At 47.5% G+C, this 24,154-nt stretch overlaps 1 protein-coding gene across 5 annotated transcripts in view; it reads right to left on the bottom strand.

The window, feature by feature from the left end:
• Positions 1–2,755: 2,755 nt before the first annotated feature.
• Positions 2,756–24,154, bottom strand: part of NRP2 (neuropilin 2) — a 118,493-nt gene continuing 97,094 nt past the window's right edge. For 3 of the 5 annotated variants that reach the window (XM_080671073.1, XM_080671074.1, XM_080671077.1), the window contains 2 exons: positions 5,382–5,432; positions 2,756–3,192 (listed from right to left, as the gene is read on the bottom strand). In XM_080671073.1, the coding sequence (XP_080527199.1) occupies positions 2,888–3,192; positions 5,382–5,432 (356 nt within the window). In that variant the 3' untranslated portion in view covers positions 2,756–2,887. Of the gene's footprint in view, positions 3,193–5,381; positions 5,433–18,757; positions 22,212–24,154 lie in introns of those variants that run through there. The other 2 variants (XM_080671075.1, XM_080671076.1) reach the window with 2 other exon arrangements.

Here is a 24,154-nt window from a genome sequence, read left to right as displayed (position 1 = left end):
TTTGACATTGTTGTTTAATTTTTACATTGAAGAATCACAGTAAAAGCTCTCAAGTTCCCGTGATCTGGCTCTCAGCAGTTGAGAGTCAGCCAGCGAATGGTCGAATACCTTTAACTGCAAACCTTGGAAAAGTTAACCTGTGTGATGGTTTAACTTCTCCCCTTTTTTTCTTGCCATTCATGCTCATTCCTTGGACCCTCATCCCTATCAACTCCTCATTCCCACCTAAGAGAGAAAGCAACCCTGTGGCCCTGTGGACCGTCTAGTCCGGGAGAGCGTGGAGGTAATGTGTCATTCAGTACAAGGCAAAAAAAGGAGATCAATACTGTGAGTTGGGTTTCCCAAAGGGAATGACTTAAGGAGACGGATCAGCCAGCCCACCTGCAGATGGAGACGACAAATGCACCAGAGTGCCCGCTGGCCAAGTTATAATCGGGCCCCCCTTTCTTTCTGTCTCGCCAGAGACCAGCCTCCATCATTGGTGAGGTATCTACACGCAGCCCTGGGGAGCCTGCTTTTGTTCAGCATTCAGGGCCCACCTGGGGCTTCACGGAGAACATGGATACAGAGGGATGCAGGCTGAGTTGTACGTAACTTAAAGGTGAACTGCAGGCTGGAGACAGGGCTGGTCTTTGGGGAGCTATAACATGGTCCATTGGGCATGAGACAGCCAGCCCCCCAGAGTAGACATTTGAACTTCTTCTGCAGGCTGCTCCTGGAAATCCCCAGGACTTGCTAGCTTCCTGAACACGGAGCTACACGGGAAGGCGAAGAGGAGGGTAGGCTACTTAAACACTTGCTTCTGCTGGACGCCCAGCTCCGGGTGGGCCTCAAGCTAAGCCCTCGGGCTTGACGGCTTTACTTTTCACCTCTAACTACCACTGTGCCAGCGAGTGCTGAGATCAGCAGTTAACTCAGGCACTCGGTCAGAGTCAAAGTCACAACAACACCACTTAGTCCCACGTGACCATTCACATACACAGTAGATACAGAGAACTCAAAGGTGGCACAGACACACACACGTAGGAATAAATAGCTGTCGGCATGAGTCTCCCTCTCTGCACACAAAACATGGTGACGTTCCTATTTGAACCAGCATTTCCATGAGTTAACATTGACAGGACCTGCCGGCCCCATTCACCCTTCCCCTTTCACCTGGGTATGAGACACATGAGACTGGGGGTGACCATAGCAGCAAAAATGGTCTGACAGTTTCTGCGACAGGCTGGGCACACTGGTTGAGTTTCAACCAGCACACAGGTAAGTAAACCTTAGGCGTTACTACAAAATCAGATTTGGATCTTGACGCGGACAATCCTATCCTTCGCACAGGTTCATCCATTCCTGATGCGGCCCCTTCTGGAGCAGCTGAGAGTCATCTGGGCATTGACTACCACTTGGGCAGCAGGGCTCATTCCATTTGTAGGTCAGCGGTGAGGTGGGGGGGCTGGGCGGGGAGCCACTGGGGTTAGGGAAGAAGGAATGCCTTAACTTGTGATATTCACTGATTTTGACATAGAGGGAAAATACATTTTTCTTCACTTTTTCAAGGCACTTAATTAAAAAAACACATGAATTGGTGCGTGTATGTGTGTGAGAGAACATCGGTCTCTCTGGGGTTCAGACAGGGTGGCCAGCATTTTGGTTCACAGTGCTTGCAGACTTCCGGCGAGACACCCTTACATCCTGGCCCGACTTTCCTGAAAGGTGGAGGTGGTGGCCGTAACCCCAAGAAGAGATCAACGTTTACTCCTGGAGAGGCTGACTCATCAAGATTCTGTGTACGGTCTGCTCAGCCTTTGCCATCACACGATCAGGGGCTGGACTTCTTTTCCCTCTCCACTACCTCCTTTCCACCCGGGGCGCACCAGGCACATCGCACCGACAGAAAACAGAGCCTGTGTCTCCCCACCCCACCTCTGAGACTATCAAACGAGGCCTTTCCTGGGGCTTAGAGACAACTGTGGGGGGTGCGTGCATGAGTGTGTGTGTGTGTCCATGTCTTAGGAGAACAAGGAGGAGGGGAAAGAAAAAGCAGAACCACCCCCAGAGGCCCCGTAAGGAGCCCCACAGCCATACATCCTGGTCTGAATGGCTCCTATTCACAAAGCTTGTTAAGGCTCGTCCACGTCTAACATGGAGGTGCTTCCGCGGATTTTGACGTGTGAAGTTTCCTTTCTGGTTTGTTTTAAATCGCATGTAGGAAAGAGCTGTTCGTGCTGACCCTAAAATGGCAATTTTCCCCTGGATAAAAAAGTTAAAGGCAACGAAATCCTCTGTAAATGCTAGGACTGGGCACGGCAGCGCGCAGGGTCGGCGGCAGGGCCTTCGCCACAGCAGATCCCATAAGTCATGAGAAGATCAGAAGACGGGATGAGCTGCGCGGCTTGTTTTTTGAGATTTTCCCCCTAAAGGTGGAAAGTGTGAAGAGACCCTTTGCTTTTCAAGTGTTGATTAGAAACAGAGAGCAGAGAATAGTGATCCCCATCTGCTTCTATGCTAGAGAAGTCATTCTCTCCTGCCTCTTCGAGTTGCTCACAGACCAAAGAAATAAAATATAATAATAATAATAATAATAACAACAACAAACTCACAAACAAAAGAGAACTGTGACCCCAAAGAGATGAGCTACCGTCTTTGTCCCAGCAATGACTTGGCCCCCCCGCGGTGCTAGGTGGGTCGTGACCACCCCCCCACCCCCCGCCCCAATGCAGCTGCATCTCCCTCCTTCCTCGACTTGCCCGCCTGTCCTGTCCACACCTTCGGTAATTCTGGATCGGTTTGATCGAGATTATGGCATTCAGTTTCCAAAGGGAAAAAAAAATTGTAATCTTCCCTAGCCCCTCTCGCTGGAATGAAACGTCAGATGTGATTTGGGTGCAATCCGTCATGCCTCGGAGCAGCACTTCTGGTGGTTCATCTTGACCTTGTGCTTGAGGCCGTCATAGAGCTCGAAGTTGTAGTTCTCGAGCGTGGTGCAGCTGCGGGAGCTCAGGCCCGAGTAGGAACAGGTGCAGTAGAGCAGGAGCCCGGCGCACGTGGCCCCCAGGAGGACGCCGAGCGAGCTCATGGCGATGATGGTGATGAGGATGGGATCCAGCGTGAAGAGCCAGCTCTTCTCTTTGTCGGCCGAAGGGGTGCCGGACCCTGAGGTCGAGGAAGAAGAGTTGCTCCAGTCCACTTCGTACTCATCTAGGACAGGAAGCACAGGACAGATTGCAGGCAATGCTTCTTTGGGGGCGAAATACCTGAGCCTCCCCAGCCCAGCCCAGAGGTTCTTCAGAGCGTGGGTAGGAAGCCGGGACTTACACTGCTTGGCTTCAAAGCCCAGCCCCGCTACAGCCTCGCTGTGTAACTTTGGGAAAGTTATTTAACCTCGCTTTGCCTCAGTTCTCCCATCTGTAAAATGGGGATATTAATAAAGTCTACCTCACTTGGTTGCTAGGTGAACTACATGAATATTTATAAAGTGGTTAGTGTCCAGCACATAGTGAGTATAGTCTAAGTATTTGGGACTTAAATAAGTTCACTCATGCTGAGTAAATACATATTATAACAGAACTTTCAGGGCGCCTTTGGAGCCCCTGGGATGGCCCTGTGTCTGCGCACCCTTCCTTCTTTGCCTCCTCATCCCTGACTTCCAAGGGCTTCAAGTTAAATCGAAGGACGGGCTGAGACTTCTCACAGGAAGAGTGTCTGTCTAGCATTCCTGGCCATCCAAGCAGCAGATGTTTTCCAAGCCACCAGACTTCACTCGACATCCGTCTTACCTTACTAATGGGTTGAATTATGTCCCTTCCCCAGACTCATATGTTGAAGTCTTAAATCCCAGAACCTCCGAGTGTGACCTTATTTGGAGATACGAGCTTTACAGAGGTAATCAAGCTGAAATAGGGTGGGCCCTAACTCAGTGTGACTGGTATTCTTATAAAAAGGAGAAACTTGAGACAGCCCGAGATGGCAGACTGCCATGTGGGTATAGGGATGGCCATCCACAAGCCAAAGAGAAAGGCTTGCAACGGATTCCCCCTCACAGCCCTCAGAAGGAACCCACACGGCTGACACCTTGATCTTGGACTTCCAGTCTCCAGAATGATGAGAAATACACTTCTGTTGTTTAAGCCACCCAGTGTGGTCAAGGCATGACGACACCCATGGCTTATTTTGTGGGATTTCCTGATAATTCCATGAAGAAAGCAGGGTGAGATATATGTATACGTATACGTATACGTATACGTATATGTATATGTATATGTATATGTATATGTATATGTATATATAGGGGCTCGGCCTCAGCCCCGGCTTCGTCCAGAAGGTCATCCAGAAGGTCGTTCAGCTGTCTGGTCTAATTAACATATTACGCTTTTATTATTATAGATATAGATGATGAGACTGAGGTTTTAAGAAATTAGGTGACTAGGTAACTCACTCAGGGTTCCAGAGTCTGCAAGCAGTTGCACTGGGCCTCGCAGGCTTCCTGCACCCTCCTGCCCTCCTCCTTCTCCCCGTCAGTGCTCGTTGCTTGATCCACTGCAGCCTCTCCGTGGAGGCCCGTTGCGCAGCTTTGCCCATAAAAGGAGCCTTACACTGGATTTGCAGGCAGAGTCTGCGTTCAGTTAACAAGGTGCTGTTTGGATTAGTCACTCTGTTTCTATAACTACACTTGAAGTGTTTGATTAAGGTCGGGTGAAAAAAGCAGCTGCTCTATAAACTGCTCTTCTTAAATGCATCAATCTAGGTCTAAAAGCTGTTCTCCGAGGGGAACCTTTGTGATCTCTCTTGGAGATCAGCTCTGGCACTCAGAGAAGTCCGGATAGACCTGTGCTGCTCTGAGCCCAGGGAAGAAATGACATCTACATGTTTACTCAGTGGCCCTTTAGTCGGGATTCTCACTTCAGCCTCTTGAAGTATGTGCTTGAAGTGGGAAAACAGAGCTTGAAATAAAATGAAAACACGGGTTGGGCAGTGTGAGAAAGAAACAGAGATCTTGCAGTAAGTCCCAACTTGGAGTTTTGGAGAGTGTGAGAAGGGTCCCTACATGCCAAGGAATTGGCAACCACAGCAGGCCTGGGAGGGTATTCACGCTGACGCTCATTTACTTAGGCACTTTTTGGAAGGAGGTTAATGGGTTCAAGCAGTGATTCCTGTAGAGGACCCTGGCCTTCACTTTTCAAGAGTTTCTCCAGATTTGAAGTCCATCAATGTTGAAAGTTGCCCGAAGTAGGGGACCTGTTTCAGATTAGGCAGAAGGGACTCGATATACTTTCTAAACTTTAAATTTGACCTTGACAGAGCAATTGGTGGTTTCTGGCCCTCTTTAGTACATCTTTATAGCCAAACTTGAATTTCATGATTATCTGCTAAATCATAGTAATACTCACCAACAATTTCATCTTCATAGCCCTCTCTCCCATGTATTTCTGGGATGTCCACTGTAATGAAAAAGGAAACAAACAAATCAAGTTATAACCAGTTCTATCACCATGGCTACAAGGCAGAGACTCGACCTTTCTGAGAACGACTCCTCGATATGTTGGCAGCTCAAGCATCCCATCTGCTTCTAGATCATGTAAAAGGCATATTAACGGAGCATTTCCCCTCAAAGGATCTATCTTTACATCCAGTAACCAGAAGAACAGAAACAACAGGAAAGGTCTTTAGTGCCAGGTAAATCCTCATTTGTGTCTTTATAATGATTGTTATTCATTAGCAATATAGGTCTGACTTTTGTCTAAGGCAACTTCAACGACATTGCATGTCCATCCTCGGTTGTCATGACTGTGTTGTTCATCTAGTATAACATGCTGACCCTCCTTATACGATGATGCATCTAAGTGGACACAAAGTACAAGAGTCTTTCTCCTCTGGATTTCAAATAAATAAATGTATGGTAATTTAAGGAAGTCATGTTCCATCATTATATGCTTCAATGTAGATGTAGAATTGGAAAGAATGTCATGCCTATTCTCCTTCACATATCTGTGCTAATATCTCCCATCTTTCCTTTCCCGTCTATTTTTCTATTGGCTTTCTTCAGTTTAGAATAGATCAAACATGTCAAACATGGGCATCCAATCTGACTAGCCCAGTCTTGAATACAGCTGAGTTAATTTACTCTGAATTTTCTCCAGTATTATCACTATCTTTTTCTTTTTTTATGATAATATTTTGGGGAAGGGGGTAATACAGGTTTTTCTATTCACTATGCTGTCCATCTTATAGAAATCAGAGCCAATAAAATTACCTGTCTAAAATGGAAAAACATTAAAAAAGAGAATCAAATATGTTGTGAAGAACAGGGTCTTATCACTTCTTCCAATCTCACAAGTTAATTATGCTTGTTCCAGCTGTCAGCAAATGGCACCAAGTGAATGTATGTGGCCCTTTGAGAGTTCTATTCAGCCCAAAGTCAGGAGGACAACCTTGAAGTCAGCACTGTAAATTGATATGCAGAAATCAAGGCTTACCACAAAACCCAAACACTAAATAGCTAAAGTATCAAACAAAAGGAATAAAAAGAGCTTCAGACCAGTCTGAACTTCTCCTTGATCAGCACAACATCTCAGGGAAGGTCTACTTGACCATGACCTGAACTGAAGATCCAGCTATCACGGCCACACATAAAATTCAGACTTGTCTTGGAGGTGCTAGTTGTAATCACGTTACAACCTCATCTCTGGCAAAAGTGCTAAAGCGCATTCTCATCCCCTTGGTCGCCCAGAAGAGATGCACAAAACAAGGTGCCAAGACCCCACTTGAAAGGATCGATGCCATTGGCACCAATCCTCCATAAATCCAGCCTGCTCCTGGCATGTTTATAGCACAGCAACTGGCACCTGCAGGCTGTGCCAGCCTCCCTGCCTCGGTGCCCATCCCCTGCATTATTCTCCAGGCCTCTACAATGCAGACTGTTTCCCTGGAAGGAAGACGTGGACACGAATCAATAAGAGGCAGGTGGTGTCTGTCATAGGGATCAAATCAAACTTGTGAAAGTCAACCTGGAGATTTTTCTTAACCTTATGAAAAATAAAACAAACATGGAAGAAAGGGAGAAAGGGAGAAAGGGAGAAAGCCATCACATTTCCAACCATTAATGGTTTTGATGCTCAGAGGTCTTAATACCTTCACGGTTAAAAGATGCAGAACATTGGATGAGACTATAAATGAGCCTAGAACAAAAATTGTGGGGCTCCTATCTGTGAGATTTGGGCCAAATCCTGTTCTTGCTTTTAGGTACTTGGCCTTCACAAAGGATGTGATGAGTTCTTGGAGGCTAGACTGCCATCTTGCTCCATCTCACACCCTCAGAGAAGAACTCTGAGGACACTATTGATGATGGTCTGGAAAGTGGTGGAGGTTGCCTGAATCTTAAAGAAAAAAGGGTAAGAGGGTGGTGATAACTATAACATTTTGTCCCAGGAGATCACAGCCTCTTGTCTCTGGAGGCAGAGGACTGGATGAGATGACCTCCTAAGAATTGTTCCATTTCTAAGAAATTGGACCAATGAGATTGGTCTGTGAAATTGATTGCCTAGATGTGGCTGATAGTTCTGAACCTGGATAATTAAAGGCTACTTAAGGTGAAGAACACATAGGCTTGACTTGGCTTTTGACTGCTTCCAGCAGTTTGGGTGAGTGGGAAGGGGTTGAAAAGAGGATAAGTTAATCAACATTTTCAAACATGCATCTGTTCACCAAGCCCTAAAGAAAGAATGGCCCACTGGGGAAAACCCAAATAAAGGGAACATTTGTACAAAAACAATTCAATTTGATAGCAATTTTCTCTAGTCCCTTTGCTAATATTCTTGATATCTGGGTTTGATTAAGAGCTTTCTTTCTCAAAATCCTCTTTGACCTTCACATGCCACCTTCCTTTTATGTTGAGTCTAGTAGGTAAACCTCAGCCCGTTGGCAGCAAGGAGTATGGTTCCACCAGGTTCCTGTAGTTCTAGCAAAGAAAAGGCAAGGGTTTGGAGGAGGAAGTAATGAGTGAGGAACTCAAGCCAGAGAGTGGAGGCAGCACATCCCTGGGAAGGAGACCTAGCTTGAGAAGTGAGGAAGATAACAACAACAACAACAACAACAACAAAAACAACACAAAAAAACATGGGGTCTAGGGACCTGGAATTTTGTTTTTGGATTTTTTTAAATGAGGAAAAACTTGAAGAGAACCTGCCAGGACTCTGTTGTAGGGAGTGGTTATGAGTGTCAGATGGATGAGGAAAAGCAGAATGGCCACACATTTAGGAGAACACAGGTCAGGGATGGATCTTACCACCCACATGACTTGCACTTTTAACCTTTGTGCTTACATGACCCTATTTCCTTTTGGGCCCCTGTAGGGGTTCAATCTCAGGCCAATCCGACTGCAAAGCCTAAATTCTGACGTTCAGTACTGCATCAGGGCCAGAGGAGAGCCCTCCTCCCCTCGTCCGCTCTCAAGTTCTCTGGGTTTGGGCAGGACACTACAATTGCCTCCACATCATCATTACCCCATCCTTACAGAAATAAAGGTCTTGGATCCTAGTCGCCTGGATACACACCCTCCCGAGGTTTACGTGCATCAATGGCTCACCACCTTGATGGGAACTAATGAAGATCTCTCATGAACGAGAAGATGTGGCAATCTGAAACTTGGGGCTTCACATTTTCTCTAATAGGCATTACTCAAAGAGGAAAGGCAGATTTAAATTGTTCTTCATTAATTGGCTAACTAACCAATCAAAACACTTATTAAGAGGGTTTACTAGGTGCCCAGGAACCATATTGAGGACTTCAGGAAATGAAGATGTATGGGACCAGGTGTCTGTAATCAAGGCCTGTGTGGTTGGGAAGCAAAGACTCACCCATGACAAAATAGTGTACAAGAAAGGGGGGCATTGTGCAGGGGACGCCTACTGCTACTGGAGCACAGGGTGGGGATTGGGCAAAGGAGGCTGGGCCAGGGCCAGGAAAGAAACCCGGGAGTGAGGAGGAGGACGCTTCAGAATTAAGCTGCAAAATGGGGGCTGGAGGTTGTAGGGATGGTTTCAAACATGGCACTTGAAGCTTTTTACTCATACACTGAGTTCCTGGTTTGGGGCTCAAATTCATTTTTATCAGAGTCTCTTTGAGGAATTCAAAGAGATTGCCTTGCCCTGCCACAAATCCTCCACCCTGTACTTCCCTACCCGAGAGCCAGGTCTGTCCCCTCTCCCTGCACCCGCTGCTGCAGACCAGCACAGTGAGAGGGAGAAGGGCTCATGTTGACCAGAAGGGATTTTAGTAGAGTTGGAGCAATCCAGTGAGCCTTCTTAAAACAAAACCGCAATCCAACTAACCATGGCCATTTTTATATGGACCTTGAACCTCAGGCTGAAAGTCCTCTTGCTCCCCCAGGAGTTCTTTCTTTAGCATCACTAAGAGGTGGATTAGGTACACAGTGATGAGTGATTCAAGGTCTCATCTATCTCCCATTTTCCTGATTTTTCAGAGCAAGAGTCATTAAACATCCACTGGACTGTTTCAGGAACTCCTTTCCCCCTAGAAAAGTCAAATATTCTCCAGTGTCCTTATCAGTAGATCGCAATACGATGGCAGGAAGGGTGAACAGCCATACCTAGTTAAGAATCGAACCCAGTCTAAGAGATGTTTGCCCCAAGGGGTCTGGAACACTGCCTGGTGGCATAAGACCACACATGCTGTGCAGAGGAAACACCCCAGACACTCCAACCTGCACCGGGAAATTCCCCACGGAGCATGATTTAGGCCTCAAACAAGAATGCTTTCTCTCACAGTTCTTCCTTCTCTCTCTCTCTCTCTCTCCCTCGCTCCCTGCTCTCTTCTCCCTCATTTTCTTTCTTTCTTAAACGAAGATCCTTTGGAGTTAGTTTCTTTTTCTGTTATAGAAAAATTGTGACCTTCACTTTCACCACTTCCGCTCTGCTGTGGTCTACTGTGAGTGTACTGGCATTGACATTGTTCTGTGTACATTCTGTGTGGTACAGGGAGCTTCACAGGGTTGCGGAGAGAGTTAGTCGCCAAACCACTGTCTACTTTTATATAAATGATGTCAGATAGTCCATCCCAGGGTCACTTGTGCACAGATCATTTCAGGACACTGACTACACGGGTTCTCCAGAGTGTCCCTTCCATGCCTACTCTGAGCAGTGGATTGAGAGGCTTGGTTGAAGCCTAGGACAGGTTTGCCATCCAGAATGTGTAGCAGAGACACCCCAAGGGCCATCCACTCTGTACCTGAAGGGAATATGGAAGAGTAGTGGACTGGGGACAGCCTAGGAACAGACTGCCTGCTTCTTTCAAAAAACTATTTTTATTGATTTCAGAGAGGAAAAGAGAGGGAGAGAGAGAGAGAAACATCAATGATGAGAGAACCATTGATCAGTTGCCTCCTGCATGTCCTCTACTGGGGATCGAGACTGAAACCAGGGCATATGCCCTGACCAGGAACTGAACCGTGACCTACTGGTTCATAGGTTGATGCTCAACCACTGAGTCACACAGGCCGGGCCAGATGGCTTGCTTCATGCCTGAGTTCTGCTACTGCCCCAGGTGTGAGCACCTGGACAAGGCACTGACCTCCCCGAATCTCTGTCTGCTCCTCTGTAGAGTAACCACGGACCTTTCCTACTCTACAACTCTATCATCTTTCTGGACAAAAAATAAGAGAGCTCTGAGGGCCCTTCTGCTGCATGCTTTCTGAACAGGGCTGCTGGCTGAAGGAGACAAGGCGGCTTCTACAGAAAAGGGCTCCATGGCCGCACACTGCTCTGCCCCCACCTTCACCCAACCGGTCCTCTCCTTACGTGGCTGCTCCCCGAAGGCATCAATCTTAAGGTGTGCGTGGAGAGAGAGGACCATGAAAGGACAGACAAATGGGAGCCATGGGCTTCTATGTTTTCAATACTTGCTCATTAGGCTTAGGAACCAGTCCTGCCAACTGGCAATCCGGGAACTGACGACGTGGGTAAGTGTGCCCCAATTTTCAGGCCTCCACCTTGACTGAGGCAGGGCTGATAAAATGTCCCAGGAAGCCAGCCTTAACCCCTCCACTTAACCCACCAAACTGCAGGCAGCTTTAAAGCAAAGATCCAAGAGGCTCTTCTACACCGAAAATCACTGAAACCATTCATTTTCACAGGTACCAGGTGTCATCGCTTCTATGTTAAAGAGGAAGAAATTGAGGAAGGAGGGTAGAAAAATGCAATAAATCGTTGAACCAATCAGCAGTGGAACTGAGAGCAAGCCACACTGTCAACACCTTGTTTGGGGCCTATGATTTGTTTGGGATAAGCTCTTGGCCACTTCGAGCTCTTGTTGAATTTGATTCCACGTTCCCAACCCCCCTGAGCCAGCTAAATCACTGGATTGTTTAGATGGGAGTAGCCTTAAAAAATTCTCTCAGCCACTCTGTTTTGATCCCAGCAGGAGATACAACACTCAGACCAAAATAAATGGGAAATAATGAGGGACTAGGAGATATTTCTTGGCCCTCCAAAGTGTTTAATTTAGCATTGGCTAAAGGTGCACCCCCCTCCTCACTACGTACTCAATTTCCCTAATTTGGTTTGCTCATCCCAGTTGCTACAAGAAGCCAAAGGTTCAGATGCTAATCTAAACTTTGCCAAAGCTGCTCCAGAGTCAGGCTACTTGCGAGCCATTCACCCCTTGCTGGGTTTGGCTTGCGTTTAGAAATACCACCAAAAGATCCTTCATCCTGGGTTATTATCTCGTAGGCTAGAGCCAAATCTAATGAAAATCATGGAAAAGAAATGTTTTTTGGAGTTTTCAAATAGTTTCAAGCTGGAAAGGAAAAGGGGGCTTGGTTTGAGATATTGGAAGAGTCTGAACCTGAATTTAGCCATTATTTTTTATTATTTTTAGTTGAATAACTAGGAGGAAACACTAAAAAGGATTGGAAATAGCAACTGCAATGAGAAGGCTGTAAAATGACCTAATAATGCTTTTGAGTGTGGAGGCAGATGAGCAGCTGAGGCCAGAATGGCTCCACCGAGCCCCAACAATGGCGTGGAAATAAGAAAAATACAGTCAGAGAAATGGTTAGCTATAAAGATGGGCTTCACAACTGCGTGGGCTGGGAAAACCCAGCCATGAGGACAGAGGGCAATTCTGGAGCCTCTTCTTTACTCTAGGTCAGTGGTCAGCAAACTGTGGCTCGCGAGCCACATGCGGCTCTTTGGCCCCTTGAGTGTGGCTCTTCCACAAAATACCACGGCCTGGGCAAGTCTATTTTGAAGAAGTGGCATTAGAAAAAGTTTAAGTTTAAAAAATTTGGCTCTCAAAAGAAATTTCAATCGTTGTATTGTTGATATTTGGCTCTGTTGATTAATGAGTTTGCTGAATAACGCTCTAGGTCTTTGAAAAATTCGAGACATTCTCCATTTCTGTAAGAAGACATGTCAAAAAGGATGTCTTCTTAAAGATTGCTCCATATGGCCCTAACCGGTTTGGCTCAGTGGATAGAGCGTCGGCCTGTGGACTCAAGGGTCCCAGGTTTGATTCCGGTCAAGGGCATGTACCTTGGTTGCGGGCACATAACCCAGTGTGGGCACATACAACAGCTGATCGATGTTTCTCTCTCATCGATGTTTCTAACTCTCTATCCCTCTCCCTTCTTCTCTGTAAAAAATCAATAAAATATATTAAAAAAAAAAAGATTGCTCCATATGATTCCACAGGTTCTTGAAAGAAGTCTCTTACACATACACCTCACCAAGAGAGCTGGTTACTAAGAAGCTGGACAGCTCTTCTGAACACAAGAATGAATGAATGATTCTGAGATAAGATGTTAGGTGTTCCAGAAAGGTACCTCTCTTTACCTGTTCAAGAGGTGATCTCCACAGAAGCTTGCTGGCGACCAATGCAATTGTGTAATTAGAGAATAATAGAATAATAAATTCCTCCGACTCTAGGTTTGGTTTCCTCAGAGAATGCAACCAGTTGGAGGAACTAAGCAATTAAGCCTTTGTGTGAAGGAATCTGATCCATGCTTTTCTGGGAGAAGGTTTTGGTGGGGGGATGGCAGGGCAAGTGTAAGGATGTCAGAGGAGAGGGACGGGGGCCACCAAGAGGGAGGAAGGTGCAGGCTGGAGATGAACACCTGGTGCAAACGCAGGGGTGGAGAGAGACCTCCTTGGGGAAAGAGGAGGGGACGATGGCCCTCTCAGGAGTTGTGAAGCAGATGGTGATTATGGTGTGGGCCCAGGGCTTCTTGTGAGACTACTAGTGAGCTCACATTCTTGTCTGCATTTGGCCAAGGCCTATGAGGCACCCCAGGTCTCCTTTGATGCTCTCATCTCACGCCCATCTAGGTCCTAATGACTATCTTCCTATTTTAGTACCAGCTGTCAGAACTGTCCTAGAGAAGCAATGAGGAAGCTTACATGGGCCCCTGAGGTCTTTATGTCCCCTTTACCAGCTCCTTGGTGGCAGTAGGGAGTTGCTGAGGGACAAAACAGTTCTTTAACAGTCTGTGCTAAAATAGAGTCTCAAACCAGCAGGCCGGCTGAGAACAGGACTCTGGTCAAGGCCACCTCCGGCTCAAAGCTTTCCCTGCACTCCCATCATTACCGGAGCTGGCTGCTCTCTAACAAGGCACAGAGAACTCTAGTCCACGTGTCCTGCTAATGAGTCCTGCTGCCCGAGAAAAATTGCTGTGGTCAAAGGCCAAGACACGGCATACTGTCGTTCCAGCTCCGGATCAGAGCCTTTGCTTGTGGGTATGTTAGTTAATGATATTAAAAGGGTTCAATTTTGCACAAGTATACACAGAAGGCAACACAAGGCTTGTGTGCGTGGTGACGTCTCTAGCTCACCCACCCCTGGAGCTTATGCTGCTTTCCCCCCTGAGCCATCCGGAGTATCTACTCAAGCCCCAGATCCAAGAACCAGCAATCCCGGATTTTTGGCAGGTCCTAGAAGACCACATAGCCCATATACGGCTGTAGAAACGATCCATTATGCTCAGAGTCAGAGTCCCATTTTCATGACCCCTTTGTCTTAGTGCTTGGTAGAAACAGGGTAGTGCTCTTGGAAGAAACGGTGTTTGGAACTAACAGGTCCCTTGTGTTCTCTCCCATTTGCCACTCCTGCCTGGAGCCATTTGGGGCTAGTGGCTTTGCCTGCACATATAAACCTCCCACTAGAAAACAGCCTCATCGCCTGCTGTCTTTCCTCGGGTCCCACCAGCCCGAACCTCCTCTGAAGGAAGTTGGACACCACCTTTCAGCCCAAGGACTGGAGAATCTCGGTTGGCATGTAGACCTACTTGTGGCAGCTGGAACATTTTAGTCTGCAGCATAGTACTGTGCACTGACCTTAAAGGATGGTTTTACATGAATTTTTTAGTAGAAAACATAAATAAATAACAGCAAGGCATAGCACAGCCACTCTTTGAGTAAACCAAGTGGAACTCATTAATCACGAAGAACAGGGCTCTGCCTGCTGAACCCAGGGACAGAATTCACTCCTGGGCCACAGTTGCCACGGCTCCGGTGAGCTGCCATGTACAGCCAGGCCCACATTCTCTGCATATTGGAAGTGTTTTTTTTAAAAGTCCCTGGGATTAAAATTCCCTTTGGCTAAAGCTACCCAAAGTCTTCTCTTGTAAGCACTCCGCCCACTTTAGAGAAAGGGAGACTGTCACAGAGATTATGTGGCTCGTGCAAGTGTGACCTGGGATGCTCTCCGTTGTCCACGACCTTGTTGCCCTCTCAAATGGGGACAGGTCTATTTAAAAGGAAACCCGTAGCCATCTGAAGCATGTATGAAAATGAAATCAGGCACACCATGTGACCCAGACATGCTATCAGAGACAAACACGTGTACAGAGTTGACTTTAAGGATGTTCACTGCAATCCTATGTAATAAAGAGGTAATATGCAAATTGACCATCATTCCAACACACAAGATGGCCGCCCCCATGTGGTCAAAGATGGCCACCCCAGGTGGACACAAGATGGCAGCCACAAGATGGCCGACAGGAGAGGGCAGTTGTGGGCAATCAGGCCAGCAGAGGAGGGCAGTTAGGAGGGACCAGGCCTGAAAGGGAGAGCAGTTGGGGTCAACCAGGCCTGCAGGGGAGGACAGTTAGGGGTGACCTGGCTGGCATGGGAGGGCAGTTGGGGGTGACCAGGCCTGCAGGGGAGGACAGTTGGGGGTGTCCAGGCCTGCAGGGGAGGACAGTTAGAGGTGACCGGGCCTTCAGGGGAGGGCAGTTAGGGGTGACCGGGCTGGCAAAGGAGGGCAGTTGGGGGCGACCAGGCCTGCAGGGGAGGACAGTTAGGGGAGACCAGGCTGGCATGGGAGGGCAGTTAGGGGTGACCAGGCCAGCAGGGGAGGGCAGTTAGGGGCAATCGAGCTGGCAGGGGAGCAGTTAGCCATTGATCAGGCTGGCAGGGGAGTGGTTAGGGGGTGATCAGGCTGGCAGGCAGAAACGGTTAGGGGCAATCAGGCAGGCAGGTGAGCGGTTGGGAGCCGGCAGTCCTGGATTGTGAGGGATGTCCGACTGCCCACTGGGATCGGGCCTAAACGAGCAGTCAGACATTCCTCGAGGGGTCCCAGATTGGAGAGAGTGTAGGCTGGGCTGAGGGACACACACCCCTGTGCATGAATTTCGTGCACCGGGCCTCTAGTATTGCTTATAATAGTAAAAACTAAACAAGAAGAAAACTGGGCACAACCTGAATGTTCACCAGTAGGGGAGCACTTAATAAACTAAGGTACTTCACATGATACGGACTGTTCTACAGCAGCTAAAGGGCGGGGTAAATTTGTCCATGTGAACTGATGTAACCTTGACACTTCATCAAGTGAAAACAAGCAAGTTGTCCAACAAAGAAAGAAAATGCTATGATACCATTTATGCAGAACAAAAACAAACCCCAACCAAACCAAACCACAGAATTGGGCATGAAGGTTTTTTGAACTCTTGAAGGTCAGTGACCAAAAAAAAAAAAAAAACAACCCACAAACTCCCATGAAATGTTACTTCACCCAGAAGAGAGGAGAAGGGTTCTGGGTTTCCTGCCCACCCACTAGCCTTGGGGAAAGAATGGTTTTTGCTGGTTTGCCTGAGGTACCTATTCTCCAAAAACAGCATTCCTTGCTAAAAGGGGTTTTGCTCTTTGGCAATCCCCCAAACCTCGCCTCTCTTCACTGCTAAGGTTTGGGGCCAAGCAGAGCTCCCCACAGTTAGTACAAATGTGCTCTGGCTGAGGCCTGTGGCCTGACGCCTTCTAAGGGTGCAGGCTTCTGCTTATATCTAACCTCTAGACGCACCCCAGTGGGTGGAAGCTGTCAGGCTTCATTAATTCCTACACCCTTCCAGCTTTTAATTTATTTATATAAGGCGATGCCTCTCCCTGCCGACTATAAGGCCATCAGCTGGCGTCCCCTCCCCTTCGTGTTCGCTGGTTGGATTTGTTGTGTGTTTTCTTTGGGCTGTTACTAAAGTGGATGAAAGGCAAACTACAGCTGTGAGAAGCCCAGCGATGTGCACAATTAGAGAGAAAATGAGCCGCGTGGACAGGCCTGAAGACTGGCTCAGGTGTGCAGCCCACCACGCAGACAAATCAAAGCTCAACAATGAAGCCCTCTCCATCAACGATTACAGAAAGGCCATGATGTTGGTGCAAAACCACTGCAGAGTCAGGGAGGAGGGGCAGTAAACGGGCCGCGGCAGGCCAGCGGGGCTTCAGTTACCTGGGCAGGAGGGCAGGTCTCGCTTCCACAGCAAGAACACTCATTTAAAGCATCATAAAGGGCCAGGTAGGAGCTCAAACAGGCCATACGGGGCCTTGGCATCTGGTATTTATGATCCATGGAAACACAATTTCTGCAACATTTATGCAGGAGCTTGGTCTGAAATACCACACTGATTATAGTGCTGTGTGGACACCTAAGATCAGAGTCCTAACAGCCTTTCTCCTTTTGGGGCAGAGAAAGTTCCTCTAGAATGAGCTCTGGGGCTAGAACCAAGGCAGGAAGTGCAAGGATGGAATTCTCCAAGGGGGCTCCAAAAACAGCAATGCTAACGGAGCATACACGATGGCTCATTTAATTTAGTCTGGCAAATTTGGTCCCAGGCTAGCTCAGGAAAATGGTGACTGAGCCTGGGTCTTTGCCTGAAAGAAATACTTTACTAATGGGAACAAATGGCTTTAAAAAGGAAAGCCAAATGTTACTCAGACAAAATGGGCAATCATGCTTGTCATTAGAGGAGCAAACGAGCCTCTCGCCATGGACAGTCTCCTCTGCTCCCTGCCCGGGACAGACGGGGACATCTGTGGAGCCATCTGTACTGTCAGAGCTGCCTCTGAGACCTGAAAACCAGGAGCCCGTTTCCTCTGAGCACCACTGGGAGGTTTTATAGCTGTAAGAGCATCTTTTCCTGGACCTAGGTTTAAAGAGGGAAAAAGAAGGACTCGGGCGGAAATTGGGCCTCTTGGATATGTCCCTTTAAGACCTTGAATCACGGTTCTCAGACCCCTGAGGAAGGCTCCTGGGTTGATGAAATGCTCCACCAATAGGGGGTGGTGGAAAAATTCTTCCACAACTTCTTTTTGACTACATTCTAGAAACATTCAACAACGGGGAGGTTGCAATTCCTAGATTTTTTTTTTCTCCGAATCCCACCATGATTGAAATATCCAATATAATAAAAGCTCAGCGACCAAAACAGAGGAATGACCAGAACAACCAGAGATCAGAAGACCACGGCCCCTCACCCCGGCCGGCAGCCCCCCAATGAGCAGTTAGGGGCGATCAGGGAGGCAGGCAGAGTGGTTAGGGGCGATCAGGCAGGCAGAGGAGGTTAGGGGCAATCAGGGAGGCATGCAGAGGCGGTTAGAGGCAATCAGTCAGGCAGGTGAGAGGTTAGGGGCGATCAGGCAGGCAGGGAAGCAGTTAGGGGCCAGCAGTCCCGGATTACGAGGGATGTCCGACTGTTGGTTTAGGCCCAATCCCGTGGATTTCGAGAGGGTGCAGGCTGGGCATGAATTTCGTGCACCAGGCCTCTAGTTTTATATAACTAATCACTGACAACCCAAAGAGGAGAACCAAAGAAAAATGCCTGTCAACAAGACATGGCTTTTGGAATAAGTTCCCCCAATCCCTCTCCTCAAAGTTTTAAAGGAATGTCCCTTTCATAAGAGTTCAGGATCACAGTAATTTATCATTATCTTCATGACTTGCTCCAAAATGAAGTCAGGAATATCTCTGAGCCTCGAATATGCTACAAGTTTCCATTTTGTCTGTGAAAGTGCTCAGAAATGGGAACTCCCCCTTGCTCTAGAAGTAATAATTAGGTAGGCAAGGCCCAAGACGCCACCTTTTCATAGAGTCGAGCACACCTTTTGGCCTCATTGGTCCCATTATTCCCATGGCCCTTTGAAAATAAGAGTCCAGTCTCCAGGGGGTTTCCATCAAGAGAAATTTTGTGGAAATCACATTGAATGATTTAGCACTTAGCAACTTTTGCAAAATCCCACACCAATCATACAAGTTGGCTCAGCTGCACAAATTGGATAAATTCCTAACAAGCAGTAATAAAACTAAAGGGAAGGGAAGCTGGCATTCAGCCCCAAGGAGCAAACCCACCCACCGCCCACAGAAATGCCCTGTAGCTCAGAAGACAGACAACCTGTAGGCTCTGAAAACATCAATTTGTTCAAAGCCTACATTTCCACTTTGTTCTCACAGGCAAAAGGGAAGAAAAAAAACCCCAGATGTTTGTATAAAAATATTATCATTTTATTACATTCCACAACAATACATTTTCAAATAGTTTCCAATGTCCACAAGTGATTTTGACACACAGGCAACTGAGCAATGCAAGAGTTGTCACAGCTATAGGGAGAGGGGATCAGAACAGGAAGTTAAAATGTTTATGTTTTCTTGTTGTTTTGTTTTCTTGTTGTTCTTTGGTAATTTTCGATTATTTAGGTGTTTGCTTGCCTGCTAGTTTCATTTTTCCAGACAGGGTCCTTTTAAAGATGGGGTATCAACCTCAGAAACATGACTTAATTTCCTATCCTAATCTGGCTTTAATCCCTAAATGGTAGGACAACGGAAAGGACAATTTTACTTTATTTTAAGCATCCTGTTTGGTTAATGGCAATGATATGATTTTTTTTTTCCTGCCTTTGCCAGCAATTAGGGGACAGCAATTGGCAGTACAATGTCAAGGAAGGGATTTTCACCCAGCGATCAGGGCTTCCTTCCTGGGTCTGTTGATATGAAACCTCTACTAAGGCAAAAACTTTAGCAGCCCGAGCGAGACCTTCAATTCATTCATTCACTCATTTATATTTCCTTAGTTGCTATTACCTTTTTGTCTTCTTTGAAGCAACTCTAAACACATGCACGCATGCAGTCACCTGTCCAATCTATTTTTCTTAGGCGAGAGCGACCCTCCCTCCCTCTATGAAATACAGAATTTTGCTTTTTAAAGCTGCAAGGCATGATTTTGTAGAAGAGCTGCCCTTTAGCATAGTACCTGGGTAATACTATGAAAGTTGCTGGGGCTGAGAGAGGAGAGAGAGAGAGAGAGGATGGAATGACAACCCCAGCTGAAGTGCATCATGGGACTCACAAAGATTTGAGCAGCCTCATATCCTTAACTATGGCATGTACATAATGATGATGCCACAAGGGGCATCAGATAAAGATACAGCAAGTTCACAAAGGTTGTTGTCTTCTTTTAAAGAAGGGAAATCCTCAAGGGTATATGGTAACTCAAGACAATTGCTACACTGGCTGGATTTTCCAGGTGTAATTTCCTGACACAGCTCCAGGGGGCTCCAACAGGGATGCCAATCATTTTCAGGGAATGCCTGGCCCCCAGTGCAGACTGGATGTGGACACCTGCGATACAAGCCCTTAGTGACTGACATGGAAGTCATCACAGGGTACCCTGGGCTCCTGCCCCTCCTCCCTCTCCCTGCTTCTCTCTGAAATCTTCAGCTGGGCTAGGATTCTTCTTGAAATCTCAAGGTGGCTCATACTCCAGCCTTTCATCTTTCCTTTTCTTGGCAGGGCTGCTGTGGCTGAGACAGAGTCGCTCTTTGAAATAGAATAAGAGTGGGAGAGCACCATTCTTCCAGAAGGATGAAACAAACCAGATGCTAAAATGAGTGTGTGCTAGAGGGAGTGATGTGGATATTCTGAAAGAATGTCGAAAAGTCTCTCTCTCCCAAGCAGCCAAAAATAAAAATAAAAATCTATCATTAGTATTTTGTTCTCAGAAGGTACCTGAAGCTTTGAGTCCAGGCAACCTTCTTTGGAGAGGATGCTATACTTCCCCGGGGATTCCTAGCAGGAAGGAGAGAAATAAACACCCCCAAGGCGGAGCCCCAGTACACTGTGAATCTCGTTAAAATACGCCTTTTCTATCAATGAAATTGACTTCATTATTGAATCTATCCTTTGTACACTATCATTAGGCTGTTTATATCCAACATCCCTTTCCCTGTTGCTTAGAGGACAAACGGGCAGCAACGGATTTATCTTCATTACACCTTCTCCTGACCATGAGGCAACATCTGGAAATGCCAAGCCAGCCTAGGAGGGTGGACTTGCCAGATGCTACAAATGCTTTAAGGGGTAGCACATTGGTACGTTTAAAAAATGATTACTCTTTATTCTCTCATCATATTCACATAAGTCAGGTGGACAGCCTTATATATTAGTGGCTATAGGTTCAGGCACAGATCAACACCATGAAAGAAAGCAAATGATCCCTTTCCCCCGTATTTTACAAACGCTATTACAGTGGCCGATATAATACCAAGGGATATGGTTCGTAACCGTCTTACTCAACTCCCTTTAAGGTTGGGCACAAGGATTCCTCTCCGGCGAGGAGACTTAAAGAGAACATTTCAGTCCCTCCTCCTTCTGCCTTCTCTCCCCCATCTCCTCCTGCTCTCAACAAGCTACTGCTTTCCCTACATCAGTCTCAGGTACGTCATTCTCTATGACTTACTCCAAGATTGGACTTAACTGATAACAGCTAAACATTCATTATGAGCTTCTCTTTGTAAGGCAACATGAGACAGATTTGCTTCAGGGCTGGAAGCAGAGGTGGTTCCACTCGCACCCAATGGCTGTTATCTTGTTACTTCAAAGACACCAGAAGACATGACAGGGGTCATGTCTGAGTGCACAGGGAACCTTCCTCTCGGGGCAGGGGGTGGGGAATGGGGTTTTGGGATGGGGATGGGAAGGGCCACATTTCGGTCCATGTGGCCTCAAGGTTTTTAGGTGCCCGGAGATGACAATGGTAGCCAACAGAAAGCCAGCCAGAGCTAGATAAGGCAACAAAAAGCTTCAACCTCTTCTCCAAGTAAACAAAACTAGGACAGTATATTATTTTCTCATCAAATGTACCCCCGGAGAAGTAACACAATAGTAAAAGGGGGGCCTCTCTGAACACACCCACACACTCCCCACCCCACCCCGACAATGAACCGGTCTCTCTCACATCCACACACACACAGAGCTACTCACACGCGCAGAATGTATACTATGTACAAACACAGGTCCAGGGCTCCCCTCCGGTCCACCGGGAGGGGGCGGGGGTAAGGCAAGGGGACATCAGGGGACCAGTCTCTGGAAGAAAACCAGCTGAGCCTTGAGCTGTGAAGTGCTTAGGGGCGTATCTCTTCTCCAGTCCAAGATGCAACATTAGAGTTGGGGTTGGTTGGTGGGTTGGATTGGAATCAACAAAAGGACCAAAAAAAAAAGAACTGAAGAATAATGGTCAGGATGGATAAGAGTGCACAGGGTTTGGGCCCCAAGAGAGAGATGTCTGAGGGTTCACACAGAGACTAGGCGAGGAGAAAAAAGTGCAAAATCGAGGCAACATGTCTGCAGTCTTTCTTGTTTGTTTTGGGTGCTGTCCTTGCTTCGGCCTCAGCAGTGCGAGGGGCGGTCTTGCTCTAGCTTAATGGTTAGGGTGGGCTCCACCGCCAGAGGGGCCCCGTTGGTGTAGTGGGAGGTTTTGTAGGTGATGGAGTGATCGGTCTTCTTGGCCGCATAGCGGAACCGGTGGTAGTGGAGCACCAGGGCCAGCGCGACGGAGACCAGCACCAGCACGGCACCCCCGGCGGCCATAACGTAATACCAGTAGGCTGGGATGGGCTGCACGGGCACCGTGTCCACTGTGGGCTCGGTCCCTGGTAGGAGGGTGCCCCCTGGTGGAGAGACACAGAAGAGTGTTGCTAGGCTGAGAGCATGCAGACTAATAAAAAATTAATTAAAAAAAAAGGACACACACATGCTTTGGAGTGGATAGGGAAGGGGACAGGGGAATAAGATGACACCAAGTATCTAGTTCGTAACAAGTACTTCTATTCACAACCTTTGAGGTACGTCCTGTCAGACCCATTTTACAGATGAGGAAATAGAGGCTCAGAGAGGTTAAACCAATAGTGGTTATGCAGCAAGTAGGTAGTAAGTATGGGATTCAACCACGATCTGTACAGTTAGAAAGCTCTTCTCTTCCTTCTGTTCCATCACAATTACGCTATAATACATAGAAGCGGTATAATTTACAGACACACACACACACACACACACACACACACACACACACACAAATAAATGATGTTGAAATGACTTCTGGGATTCCGTAAGGCTGGTTCCCTGAATGGGTGGAAATACAGTATCTGGTCTGGCTGGCTAGCATTTTCAAACAATGTATTAATTAGGCTGGCTCGACTTGAAGGTAAATTCCACTTTGGCTTGCCAAGGCTTCCATGCCCACTGAAATCAGCCTGGTCTTGTCTAAACAGGTCAATTACCACTGTCAAGCAATGACTAATGATTCCTTTTTCTAAAAAAAAAAAAGTTGTATAGAGGATTTTAAAATCTGATTGGAAGGATGTTGCAACAAAAAAAATGTGGCCACAAAATGATACTGGGTGTGTGAGGGTGAGAGTGAGTGAGGGCAAAGGGAGGGAGATCCTTCTTAACCACGGAGAAGACAGGGGAGGGAAGAGAAGCTAGCAGAGGATTTAGAAGGCAACTGCATTTGCTGGCCGGCCTCTGGTTGCCATGGAGATGATGTAGTAGATTTAAGCCCAGGGTAACTCTGGGGAATGACTGGCTGGAGTCCCACTTGATGCAAAACAGAACTACAACGTGTTTCTCCCAGAGATTTACATCAGATGAGAATCTGGCCCGGGATGGGACTAGGAGCTTCTGAGCTTGCCAAAACCAGACATGATCTTTACTTCTGAAAAATGATATATGCTTAACCTATGAAAATGCCTCCCTAGCTGCTTGCATCAGATGCCGGTGGTTAGAAGGAGGTCTCTTCTCTATCCATGGGCTACCCAGTGGGGGGCCGTGGCCGTGCTGGGGCCTTCTCCGTACCTCGCTGGTCCTACCCTGTGGGTGTTTCTCTGCCCAAGACACAGACAGACCTCATGTGTAGTTTCAGACTTCCCCCGTGAGACCCAGAGCTCCTCAAGCAGGCGAGGAATGAGCTCTCATCTTGGTATCTACCCGGGTCTGCACGGAGAAGGACCCAGTAAATGCTTGTGGTTAAAAGACTGAACAGAGGCAAGGGCTTCTATGGCCGAGCCCGTGTTCGCCCACGCCTGCAGCCCAAACACCAGAACTCTCTTTGATTGGGGGATCGCCGAGGGGCGGGCCAGACCGTCTGATGTCTGCTCAGAAGTGGCAGAAAAATGAGAACATTTTTCTTGGACAAGATTTCAGAGCCTGCCCACCTCCCCAGATCTTCACGTTGCTCCCTCTAGTCCTAGGATCCCTTCTGCTACGGTGCAGGGCTCCTCGATGCCCCTCAGGCTGTCACAAGTGCCACAGGACTGGGGGAGCTCTGACAAGGATGCATCACACAGCACATGCCCTGGCAGCCGCATCCACACACAGCCCTGGGGCTGGAAAGGGTCCCAGAATCCCAGGATGCCCTCTCCATGCCCCTGCCTACACGGTCATCTTCACCACCACCTGGTCTGCTTTTCTCACCATTTTATCTTTTAATAATTTCTTCACTGTAGCTGAGAAGGTGCCCCCCCCCCCACCCCCCGCTTTGACCATCTTAAAAATTAGGCATAGAAACAGCAAAGGAAAGCAAGGCGCTGAAAAGAGCGCCTTGAAACGGCCAGCT

This window comes from Plecotus auritus, assembly GCF_963455305.1.
Source record: "Plecotus auritus genome assembly, chromosome: 5".
Taxonomy (NCBI): Eukaryota; Metazoa; Chordata; class Mammalia; order Chiroptera; family Vespertilionidae; genus Plecotus; species Plecotus auritus.
Note: the sequence above shows the minus strand (reverse complement) of the source record. Positions and strands in the feature narration are given on the sequence as shown.